Here is a 13,054-nt window from a genome sequence, read left to right as displayed (position 1 = left end):
TTGATGTGCAAGGTAGGAGACAGTATGATATCTAGAGTGTGATGTGGGGTGGAATAAAGGTTTCTTTTATAGGAAATATTTATTGGAATTTTAATAGCTGTAGATACACAGTGATGACCTTGATCTCTGTATAATATGTAATATATTTAATTAATTTGAATTCTTATATGATATTGTACATTATGGGACTCATAATTCAACATATTTTGCATTTAATTTCATAGGAAATAAGCTTAGCCCTTTGCACACTGTTGTTTTTAGTTAACTCATTTCTTTTTTTACATTAAGAGTACAGAAACTTTCCTAGCCCTCAAACCACATACGTTTTTCCTATTCAAAAGTGTAATCAGAATCAAATAATAAATTACAAAAAAGATCCTTTTATGACTGATCCTGGCTCTCTTGTGGTGCAGTATTCTTTTGCTAATCTTAAATTCAGTTGGATAGTGAAGAAGAGGCAGTAGGAAGGAAATCCATGTGTCATACAGTTTACTCAGGTATAAGTCTTCTCAAGGATAGTTAATACTCTATCTACTTGACATATTTTATGGAACATATTTAGCTATGGTGTTTTTCCAAATTAACTAAATTTATATTTTAATTGAAGTCCATGAGAGAAATTTAAAGACCTGAAACGCTTTTTTTGGTGTATTATTATAAAAACATTCAAGACCGTTGTAAATATTTCAAACAGTATAGGAAAATAAAAGGAGTACTTTCTCTCAATTCCATTACATAGATATTTTGGAGTTTATTCTTCCATATTCTTTTCTATGCATGTCAAAAGCAGGTTTCAAAATAGTATGTGTTAGGGAGAGAGTGTGAGAGAGAGAATGTGTATTTTAAATAATACCATATATATACTATTTTGAAACCTGCTTTTTTCACTTAGCAGCATAATTATGTTAATGGTGTCGTAGCATGTTAAATCATGTAAGCTCTACCTCTTTTTACTTTGTTTTGCTTCAAGCCTGTCAGTATTATCAGCTTAGGTTCCCTAACTCAACAATATAAACGTTTTCCTTTATGAGGCTGAAAGAAAGCAGAATGGTCATGAATTTGATGGTTTATTAAAGATATTAATGAGATGAGTTTACTTGAACTTTCGAGTTATGGAACTTATTACAGTTTTTCCAAGATAGCTGGACTATGAGAGGATGGGGAAAGCATGGAACATATTTTCAGATGAAGGGCATGCCAAAACTGAGGTCTGGCCTGGAGCTGGAAGAGTGTGTGAAGATAGAGAAGGAGGTAAAGTAGATGGGAGGCCAATTTTAGAAAATAGACATATGGTTTCTATGACTTTTCAGGCTTAAAACTTGAAACCAGAACCTGGGATGTTAGACCAAACCAGAGTACATCATTAAGGTTTGGAGTCCAGATGATTACACTAGGATCAGCTCTAAGAGATCAAAGGTGAGCAGCAAAGTAGAGATAAAGTCTGAACAAAAAGGCATAGAACATAGCTCCAGGTTCAAGCTAGGCATAGACTGGGAACTACAGTTCAGTTTCTTGTTCAGCTGGGCAGATTATCATAGTAGCATACCTACTGTGTGATCATTGACTTCATGACACAATGTATTTTTCATTGTTCCAATTCTAAACACCCTTGGAAATGGGTAAGGCTGATAAGTGTATGTTGCTGGGGAGTTGGATAGGTTGTATATGTTTTGGAGGAAAGGTCTAGGTTCTTGCTTTAGGAAGCACTTTGGGTCAGGATGTAGAGGTGTATAGTCAAGGTGTGATAGGCCCCTGATCTACTTTCAGCATCCCTTGCCCCCAACACTTACCATACACACATCATTAGCCAACTTGTCATACGTTCACCTCAGGGGATTCAGATGGCTCTTTTTATGCCTTGGAATGCTGCCTAGAAATATATAGTTAACATATTCATTATTATGAGTAGGTTCATAGGATGATTAAAAAGTAAATGAGGAGAAGAAAGAACTTTCCTTGTGGGTGGAATAACATGGTTCACTAATAAAGAAGATGGAATCAAGAAAAAAAGTTGAAGACATTACTAAACTTAAGCACTACTATTATTATTTCATGCCCCTCCCTGCCATTTTTCTCCTGATCCAGTCTTGCACTTTTATATAAACTCATCAATATACTTTTCATAACAACAGCAGGTCAGCAGTGGTGAAGGGAGTATGAATGGTTTATTTTCTTGTTTTCTCAGGCACAATAATCTTGGTGCGCGACCAAAAGGGCTGTCTACTCTGGTGAAGAGTGGTGTTCCTGAAGCATTGAGGGCAGAGGTATGGCAATTATTAGCAGGCTGCCATGACAACCAGGCAATGCTGGATAGGTACCGACTTCTTATCACAAAGGTAGGAGATCTTTTCATATTATTCTCATGCAACAGTATATTAAGTAAATCCTGTTTTCATAGCTCCAGTAAGTCATAAATGCTTTGAACTTCTTTAAAAACTCTATTATTATTCAGTGAATAGTTGCCTTTTGTTCTAAACACTTGTTGGACAGTGATAAACAATGCACTGTAGTGATCTATGAACACTTAATGCCTTGGCTTTCATTTTTTTGTTCAAGTAACTTTATAACTGTTTACTAAGTTGGAATATACTTATATTTCAAGTACTCTCAATTAACCTTTCATACTGTATGAGATTTATGTACAGTTGTACACAGTATAACTGTACTCTAGTATAATTTTAAAGTCAAATTAACGTAAAATGAAATTATAAGGCCTCCTATACTTATGTAACCTTACAGTTAAATGATGTGGATACTTGCCCATATCCTTATCCTGTCAGGAGCCTATGGTTCCAATGTAAATTCCTTTGCTTATGCCCAAAAAATTGATTTTAGAGCACAGGTAAAGGTAATCCTCAATCCTAGGCTCTCTTCTTAGGTCTTATCTCCTAATTTCTTAATTACTCTAATAAATCATGGATTTTAACATAATGGTAACATTTTGTTTGTTTTATAGAAAATCTCTATTCATAAATAATTTTTTTGATAAGTAAGACTTTATTCCTCAGGCTATATCAACTTTTAAAATTCTTTAGCCCTTCCTTCTTCCCTTCCTTACCTCTTTGCCGCCCTCCCTTTCACAAATATTTTCTGAGTGCCTAGTATATTCAGTCACTGCTAAATTCATTCATTTTTTTTAAAAAAAAACCTTTATACCATTTTTTATGATTAGTATTTTCTATAGTGGAATGTGCAAGATGATCCATTGATGTTGGGGGCAGAGATGTCTAAAGTTCCATTTGCATTTTTTAAGTTACAAATGCAAAATGTTATTCAGCTATACTAATATTTGTTGTGCCATGCTAGGTCCTTGGGTCTGATGACCACTTGTCATGTGTAGTTCAGGAGTGACCTGGGGGAAGAAGGGATTTGCACACCTTGGAATGGAATAACAGTGGTGCTCACGCTCATATATTCGCTTTTAGAATACTCAGTTTTCTTGCAGTTTGCTTGTGTTAGATTAAGTGGATTTACAGGTTATCTAGTTTTAAATCTTCATAGGATAGATGGGTGGTTCATAAAGTCTGCTGTCCCAGGATGTTACATATCAAGATGTTTAAAAAAAATAAACACACTAATCTGTCCTTCAAGCAAAATTTAATGTTATGATAATGGATGACAAAGCAACTACTTTGGGAAATAAATTCATGTTATAGAGAAGGATGTTTGAAACATTTAGCAATTTAAACATTACTATGTGATTTTGTGACTGAAAACCACATGCCTGTGTTATTACAAAACTCTTAACCATTTTCTTACTTTAAAATCTGGAATCAGAAATTTCAGGTATGTTTAAAACTTGTGAAAATGGTTGAAGAGAATTTGAGACTGATTGTTAAAAATATGAAAATACAACACCTTCTGGTTTATTTGTAAGAATACTTTGAGAAAATGAGTACTCTCCTAGCCAGATTTCAACAAAATGGTTGATGGGTAGGACTGAAAGAGATGATGTGCCTCTGCTTGGATCTATTGCTCTTTGTTATTATTTTCTGGATATGATCACAATTAAAACCATGAACCAAAAAACTGATTTTGGAAAGTTTTCAAATTGTCATTTCATAAACTGCTAAACAAACATATCAGAAGATGAGGAGCCATATTGTATGATTCTATTTATATGAGATGTTTGGAATAGACAAATATAGAGAGACAGAAAGTAGACTAATGTTTGCCAGGGGATGGGGAAGGGAGGAATTGGGAGTGACTGCTAACAGGTGTGGGGTTACTTTTTGGGGTGATGGAAATATTCTGGAATTAGAGGTGATGGTTGCATAACATTGTGAATATACTAAAAACCACTGAACTGTATACTTTAAAATGGTGAATTTTATGTCATGTGAAGTTTATCTCAATAGAAAAATTACACAAAATAAAAAAATTTTAAATGGCCCATGTTCAATATTGAATAGTATTTTTGTAGTATTTTATTTAAGCAAATGATTATCATTTTTTAATTTTTCTCTACATTTCTATAGTATTTATATTAGTACAGTAGCACTTGTGAATAATAAAAATAAATAATAAATATACATATATTGGAAGTTTATGCTTAGACATTTTTATTGATGAGGATATCTGAGCAAAAATGTCCAGAGACCATTAACTCTTGGCGTCAAATCACTTTTGCACATAATTAAGCTGTATACCTTTAGTGGCTGCTCATGGCATAGCAGCAACTGTCATATTCCTTCCTCCACTAAGAGGCTTTGTTAATTGATACCTTTTAAGATTTCAGAATTTGGAAGAAAAATGAAAATAGTCTCCCAAAATATTATTTATAAACTCCTGACAATACATATGTTCATATATGTGATAAAAGCTTTGCCATATATACCAAGCAACATGGTAGTTTTGAATATACAATTTTTAGGAAAAAGTTTAAGATCAAGAGACAGAATGACATAAATGTTTTCATTGAATAAAATATTCCTGGACTGCTTTCACTGTGGGGTTCTGGCTGTGATTTACTTTCTGCCTGTGAAGACTGGAGGGAGGAAAAAAAGCCACATTATTTTCCTCTGGCAGTGGTGGGCAGATGCCTGGGCCTTGCCAGTTGTGAGATTTTGCATCTGCTTTGGGCGTTCCATTCTGAATCACATGCCTTCATTCTGTAGTCCTTTTTCCTGCAGTTTCCTATCCTGAGTAGCAATAGCAACCTCCTGATTCTTTGGACTGTAGTTGTGGCAAACCTGAAAGCTAGCAGTGATGTTCCCAGTCTCTTGGTCTTCCAGTGTGTAAGTGCCTAAGTCCTTGCATTAAATCCTTTTTGAAATACTTAGAGTGGGTTCTATGTCCCTGACTGAACCCTGTCTGATATACCTGGCATATGGTTGCCACCTTGTTGTCACAAGATGGCTGCTCTACATCAAGTGTTGTGTCCAGAAAAGAGAAGAGAAAAGACAAAGGCAGCCAGACTTGAGGCTAAGGGAACAGTCTTCCAGACTGCCAAGTCTGCCCAAGATTCTGACACCAGCTGCAAGTTTGGGGGTCCCCAGAACCATTCTCACTTCCTACCAGTTGGCTACAAATTTGGGGGTCCCCATAGACTTCCTCAGGCATGTAGCAAAGTGTTATACTTACAATTACAGTTCTTTTTTTTTAATAGCAAAAGGATGCAAATCAGATATAAATCAGAACCAGCCAAAGGAAGAAATACATTGGGCAGAATCTGGGACTGAGAGGGTTCCAAACAGGAAGCTTGCATTGTCCTCAGGGATATATTACCTTCCCAGCATCAATCTGTAGTAGTACCTATCACCATCCCAGGCATTTCAACAAGCTTTGGTGTCCAGAGTTTTTACTGGTCTTTCATCATATGTATATATGATTGATTGGATCATCGCCCACTTGGTTGAACTCAGTCTTTAGCCTTCTTTTGTTCCCTCCCCTGAGACTGGATCGATATCACCTGGCTCAACACCCCTATCCTTTAATTACATGGCTGGTCTTTCTGCGTTGGCCAGCTCCCATGCTTAGTCCTCTTATTAGCATAAATTTTCTAGGGCCCTTCCATGAGTCACCCAAAATGTAAGCATAAACTGTCAGATGTGGTTGGAGGGGCCCAGCATGAATAACAAAGATGTCACTGTCATTTGGGAAATTCCAAGCTTTTAGAAGTTACGTCCCATGAGCCTGGACCTTCCATGAGCCTGAACCTTCCAAGAGCCTAGACTTCTTTTTGGTGTATCTCTTTTTGCCAGAACCAGGTCTGTCACTCTTTTAAAGATTTTTTCGTTAAGCCCCAAACAGCAGCTTCCACATAATCTCCTTGATCAGGGTTCTGTTACATGGCTATCTCCATAGAAAGCTGGGAAATATTTTTTTAAGGTGGTACATTGCTGCTCCTCTTCATCCACTGAAATACGAGTTTATTAATAAGGAAGAAAGAGAATAGATACTAGGTAGACAGTTACCTTTCTGTGCCGCAGCTGCCTTGTTAGTAGAGACAGAAGTTGAGATCTGTTGTGCAATAATTTATTATGAAAAGCATGTAAGCCTAGTAGTTTATTTATTTTAGGACAGCAAATGTTTACTAATTGCCACTTGAGATTGACTAATAATGTACAATTTAAGATACTATACTAAATATTTCCAACTCTGCTTTATAAGTCAATGACCACATAAAATTTTTAATGTTATTTCTGTCATTAACAGTGCAGTTTATCAAAAACATTTTCTTACAAACAGTGTAGAAATGTGTGGCTCTGATCTTGTGCCTTTATTCAGGCTCTCAAGTCATAACATTTCTGTGAGAGAAAGTACAGTGGTACTTTTTCATTGTCTTCCTTGCTTCATAGCCAAACATAATAAAAATAAGATGAATGATGTCAGTATTTAAAAAATAATTTTGTTCTTCCTCTATGCTTACGGGTAGAAATAAGACAGCAAGTGCTTGTAGCCAAGAGCATTAAGAATGCACTTTGGTGGTGAATGCATATGAGCTTAGGAGCTGCTCAGGAGAAAGAACATAAACACTCAGAGGATTTTCAGTAAGAAGTGCCTGCATATTTGGCACTTTCTGGTCCAGAGCTGGTAATATTTTCTTTTGGTCCAGTTAATTTTTCCTCTCTTATTAAGGGAACGGCAAGATTTCAAGGTCAGTTAATAAAATGGTTCAGCTTGAGCATATAAACTTGCTAAAGACCTCCCAAAGACATCAGATTGTATAGGGAAGAAGGAATATGAAGTATTTATAGAAAACCTACTAAGATTTGGCTTCTATGAGAAAGTAGTCTGTTTATCTTTAAATCCTATGGTATAGTGCAGTAATCCACAATTTGAAAAAACAAATCACATTCTGAAGCATCCTTTTCAGGTTAGATGGCATATAGCAGGCTGGATCCAGCCTGTCATATGCTTTGTGTAATCATCAATACAATACATTAAAGAATAATATACATTTCTGGCTCAAGCTTGTACTTTCTGTTTTGCCATAGACATACTACTCTTTATTACTTACTCTCTGTTCTTCATACGTTGTAATACCTGACCAGCCCTCAAATATATTTGATTTTGTGACTCCATTATATTAGCATGTCGACCATTGCCTCGGGGGAGGGAGCTGTCACAGTGTGCTTTTAGTTGTTTAAGGTCTACTTCACCAGTAGACCCTAAACTCCAGGGGAGCAAGGACCACAACTGTTTTACTCTTTGTGGATACCCTGTGTCTGGTATAGGGCCTGGCATGTACTGGATGAGCAGTAAAATTTGTTTTTGTCCCTCTCACGAGGGACCCAAGGTCATTTGTTGACTTATTCATATAGTCATTTATTCTTTTCTATTTTCTTCCCCTAAATTGTAAGCCTTACATTGTGTTGTGGATAAAGCTGGTAAAGTGTGAAGCACAGTGTCTTTATCATCTAGTTGGGGAGAGCACAGCAATGGGTTAATTTGAGCAGCAGGTCCTGGTGTGCTAGCCTATGTTGTTTTTGCCAGGGAGTAGGTAGGAGCCACTCAGAATTACTGGCATAGAGAGTTTTGCAATGGCCAGTGGAGCCACCCTGGATCTTAGTAGGTCAAGACTAGAGAGTAATATTGAACAGGGAAGAGGGCTGGGGTTACAGTGTGGAACAGTCACTCTCTCTGGCCTTGTTGTTTTTGTAGTGTAATCTATGGAAAATAAAACTTTGCAAATCTTTTTGACTGATAGGAAAAGACTCTAGGGACCAAAGGTTTAAAAAGGATGAAACACTCTAGACTAGATTTAAGATGAAGCAGGACAGGAGCTGCAGGCTAACTGGTAATCTTAATCTGGAGCTGAGGACCAAGCAGGACCAGCCAAAAGAGCTGATCCATCTAAATAATGGAGAAATTATTTGATCCCACTGGCAGCATCAAGGAGCTTTTAGGCACAACTTGCCTTGGTGAAGGCTGCAGCTCCACTTTGGGAGGAAATGTTGGTGCTCACTCTGGAGGGAGACTGTGGGTTCAGATTTCAAGCTCTGCTGGTTAGTAGCTTGTGACCTTGGGCAAGTCCCTTAATTATCCTTAGTCTCAATTCCCTCATTTGTAAAATGGGCTTAATAATACATATCGTACAGAATTGTTGTGAGGATTGAATAAGATAATTCATGTAAAGCACTCAGAGCATGCCTAATATATGGTAAGCACTCATTAGTGATTGGGGATGGGGAAAATTATAAAGCAGTATATGCTTCAATGTTAAATGAGTGGCACAGAAAAGAACTTTAGGAAATGTGGAGATTACTATGGGTTCTTGATGTCTGTGCAAGTTTCAGGACACCCATCTGAGAAATAAAGAGAAAGAAGAAAAACAAGATATGTGTAACACTCTGTTATGTACTTGTGCCACTAATTCATTCTTTCATTTATTAAACATTAAGGTGTCTTCTGTGTTAAAAGTAACACTGATATCCTCCCTTGTAGGAACGTACAGTCCAGTGTAGGAGGCAGTCCAGAAAGCAGAGAAATGGTGATGACATGGTTAAGTGCTGTGACAGAGATATGAACAAGGATAAGGGAGCACAGAGACTGGAGCAGCCAACTCTGCCCAGGAGCAAAGAACAGGAGGGTATGTTTAGTCTGAGGCAATGCCATTCCCAAAGACACAGAGTTGTGAAAGGTCCTGCCATGGTCAGAGGCTGTGGGAAGTTCAATATGACCCACGGGGACACTCTACACCATAAACTCTAAGTCAGCAAGGATTGTGTGTGGATTTTGCTCACCACTGTGATCTTACCACTCAACTAGGACTGCCCTCTAGCAGATGCTAGAAAACACTTGCTGAGAGAAGTAGTGGAGTGTGTGATGGGCATTATGTCTATTGCTTTCATATGCCCTTTCCATGTAAACCTGACAGCTTCAGTGATATAACTCCCATTTTTACCATCGGTGAGATAGGAGGTTCAGAGAGTTTGAGACGCACAGTTACTAAATAGCAGAGTCAGTATTTGAATCCACAAAGTAGAAAACTCTAAAATAGAAATGAAAGAGGGCATTCTTACATTTTGTCTTTTAAAGATCCTTTGGAAGGGAAAACTTTCTCTGTATTTTCCCCATCATTTAATCCTTAAGGGTAATAAAAGTTTAAAGAAATAAAATCAGTACTATCCCTTTTCTCTACTTTTGCTATTCATTGTATGGAAATGAAATTTATAATTTACTTGAGGAATTATTCTGTTTATATCAAGAAACATGTAAACCTTCTAAATGATGGAAACGTTCTAAACAGTACTTTCTAGAATCAGTAATAGAAAAGTTGAAATCACCTACCTTCAAGCCGTCCCTTTTAAAGTGGGTCTTCACACCATCTGTCCTAAAGTGGACTTGGCAGCTTCAACCACTGTCTGCTGCTACATGATTTCTGCCAGAGGCTGAGGGCACCAACACGTTGATGAATCAGTGGCAGACTTGTACCGCGTATTTCTGAAAGTGTAAGTTCTTTATTGCTTATCATTGAGATTTCTTGTTATTTCTATTAAATTAGCATTCTTCATAATATTGAGGTGATCTGAAAGGACGATGGAAGGATTGTGACCTTGCTGCCCCTTATAGAAACAAACAGAATTTAAAGCTTCTAAACTTAGGATTAAATCTTAATTGCTGGCTTTAGGAGCCACTGAGTAATGATCACATTTTCACGCAGTATGAGCCACTTGACATAGGGAAGATTGTGTGTGTTTTAGGGAAACCTGAATTTTATGTAGCTTTACAGAACTGTATGTGTAATTTTAATTAACATGGCATGTGTGGTATAGTTTATCAAGTCTGCTGATACTGCTTATATAGCATAGGAAATATTAGACTATAATTCTATGCTTTTTTGTAGAAGTGACCTAATTGATAGCATTCATACTTTATACTTTGTTAAAATCAAAACAAGCTTTTAATTGATAAGCTTTCAGAAATACCATCATAACTCATTTCCTTCTCTCACTTGAATTTGTTTTTTTCCAAATGAATCTTCTTTTCAAGAAGTATATGTATATATGTGCACACACACATACATTTTCTTTTTAAAGGATTTAAGTTCTAGTGTTAGAATGACCTGGATTTGAGTCTTATACCTCCCATGTATTAACTTGTGATCTTGAGAAGTTATCCCAACTTTCTAAGCCTCAGTTTCATCATTTGTAAAGCAGGGATAATAATAGTACCTACTGTGATTGTTGTGGGAATTAAATAAAATGATAAAGTGCTTGGTACATAGTAAGTATTCAAGATATGAGTGCATGATATTAGTAATAATGGATATTGGTATCAGTGTATATTTCTACTTTAATATGTGTTTGACAACTTCTAGTCACATAATTTTCATGAGAGCATATGATGTGAACAATAGCTGATAGAACTGAGAAGTGATCTTTTTAGAAGTATGAAAAGTCAGATTTGTCTTTTTCTAATTTTTTTTTTCTGACTAGTGAATATCTTGGAATGTTTGCATCTTTAGGCTTGACTTTGTAATGATTATGTGAATTATTATTTCAGTGATTATGCATACTCAAGTATATCATAAAGTCAAATGATATTCTCTAAAAAATCACTCCTGATGCCTGTATGATCTAATCAAGACTGCAAGGCAGATATCAATCTCATTCACTTATTAATTCACTCATTTAGTAACTCTTTATTGAGCATCTTTTATGTGCCAGGCTCTGTGTAGTTTCTAGGCCTATGTAGACAAAACGGGCTCTCAACCTTGAGGAGCATGGCCTAGGGAAACCCAGGCCAGTACACAGATAGATCAAATATATGATGATACAGGTTATAACAGGTATCTTAATCAAGTGTGTGGAATACAAAAGAGGCAGTGACAGCTCTGCTTGGGTAAGTCAGGGAAGACTTCATGGGGAAGTTAATGTTTGAGGTGGGAATTAAATATGTCTGAGCAAGATAGGAGAGGGAGTACAGTATAGGAGTGGCTTATGTAATGATTCAGCTGCCATTTCGTGACTTAGCTTGGATTATCCTGGAAGCCTTAGGAAGTGAATTCAATGTGCTCCTTCCTTCCCTCACTTCCACCTCAGTTGGCCAACCACATCCACTATTTATGGGTCAGTGCTTGTCCCCTGGTAAAATGGGAAGAACATAATACAAGTTTATTCTTGTTATAATAAACATGTGAAGTGAAAAACCTCAGGAAATATATTAAAATGATATATTTAGTTGATTACCTAGGGTCGACATAATAGAATTTTAACAAGTAATTTTACAGTATCTATTTAATAAATGTTTGAGTACCTATTGTGTGCCAGGTACTGTGCTAGGATGGTAATGCATATTAATTTTTAAAATCAATGAACTGAAAAGTACCATCCATTGGCTAAATACAAAACAGTATAAACTTGCAAAGACAAAGTCTAGTTTGATAAAGTACAGAGAGCATGTGTTTAAACCTCTATCAGAGAGTAAAAAGGGCAAAGTTGCAAGTATTACTTTGGTAGTTGCTGCCAAAAATCTTTTTTGGAATATAAATAAAAAACAATGATAAGAGTGGCCTGTTTTAAGATTCTGCAAGTTCTCTGCTTTCTTGAGCATTGTATAGACAGATGAAGCTTCACTGTGTTTATTCTTGTCAGATTATTGGTACCGCTCAGAGTAAAGCCTGTCTTCTCTCTGTTCTCCAGTGCATTATTGTAGCAGATGGCTTTTAATAAAACATGTAGCTAAAGAAAAATTTTTACCCTATTTTAGTGGAACATACTATAATTATAAATACTGGACAGTCTCAAGAGGAAATGTTTAAATTGGTATTTTTCTTATGATCAAATAACATTTAGTGAATATTTAATTGAAAAGTCAAATTATGGTATCAGTTATGTATTTTTTTAATTTAAGTTTCCACAACTAAATTAAACTTTGTACATCATTTAGCCAGGTAGATATTTGCTTTTTCTTTACGTGGTTTATTTTTTAAAAAATTCAATGCTGTATGTTAGTCAAATAACACTCAACACTAGTTTTGTTGAGAGGCAGGGCATTGCTTAATTACATAGCTGCTCTGTTCTCTGTCATCACCTTGTCTAGTTGTAGGAAATGAGCTTTTTGATAGAATGGGGTTACTCCTGCTGAGTCTGTACCATTGGTATTATAAAAATCACAGACTCTTGTACTGGTATGTTACTGATGTAGCCATAAAATTTAAAAATTTCTCCAGAAAATTCATAGTTCTTTAAAATATATTAACCAAAAACATAAAGGGGGCAAGGATACTAAAGAATACTGTGTTGTAATGTAAATGACTTGAGCATGTACATAGTAGAAGGTCTTTATTAAAGGAAACTAAGAATTATTGAGATTCTTTAAGAAAATGTACCTTTTATTTCCTCTTTTCTTGTATAATAAGGGCGATGGTTTCTTACTACATAATTATACCTTTGCTTATTATTTTTTTCACCACATAATTTTTATTAAATTTTCTTTGTTCTCATTACCTGAGGTCTTTCATTTTCTATCATATCAATATTGACACCTACATGTGTAAAAACTATGATTATATATGTGAATCTGAGAACTCAGAGTTTTCCCACCAGCATTGATACGTTTCTCTAAAAATTTAAAAATATATTCTTAATTGTTTTCATGTATTTAA

The 13,054-nt window shown here is 35.9% G+C and overlaps 1 protein-coding gene across 10 annotated transcripts in view; it reads left to right on the top strand.

Annotated features, from left to right (window-relative positions):
• RABGAP1L (RAB GTPase activating protein 1 like) overlaps window positions 1-13,054 on the top strand; it is a 684,401-nt gene that overhangs the window by 189,244 nt on the left and 482,103 nt on the right. For all 10 annotated transcript variants that reach the window (XR_007479508.1, XM_033428113.2, XM_033428114.2 and 7 more), the window contains one exon: window positions 2,186-2,336. Coding sequence is in view for 9 of the 10 variants with exons in the window: in XM_033428113.2 (XP_033284004.1) it covers window positions 2,186-2,336 (151 nt within the window). In the remaining variant the exon portion in view is untranslated. The remainder of the gene's footprint in view (window positions 1-2,185; window positions 2,337-13,054) is intronic.

The sequence above is a fragment of the Orcinus orca genome, chromosome 1 (genome assembly GCF_937001465.1).
Source record: "Orcinus orca chromosome 1, mOrcOrc1.1, whole genome shotgun sequence".
Lineage (NCBI taxonomy): Eukaryota > Metazoa > Chordata > Mammalia > Artiodactyla > Delphinidae > Orcinus > Orcinus orca.
The sequence above is the reverse complement of the archived record's forward strand: the minus strand, read 5'-3'. Positions and strand labels throughout refer to the sequence as shown.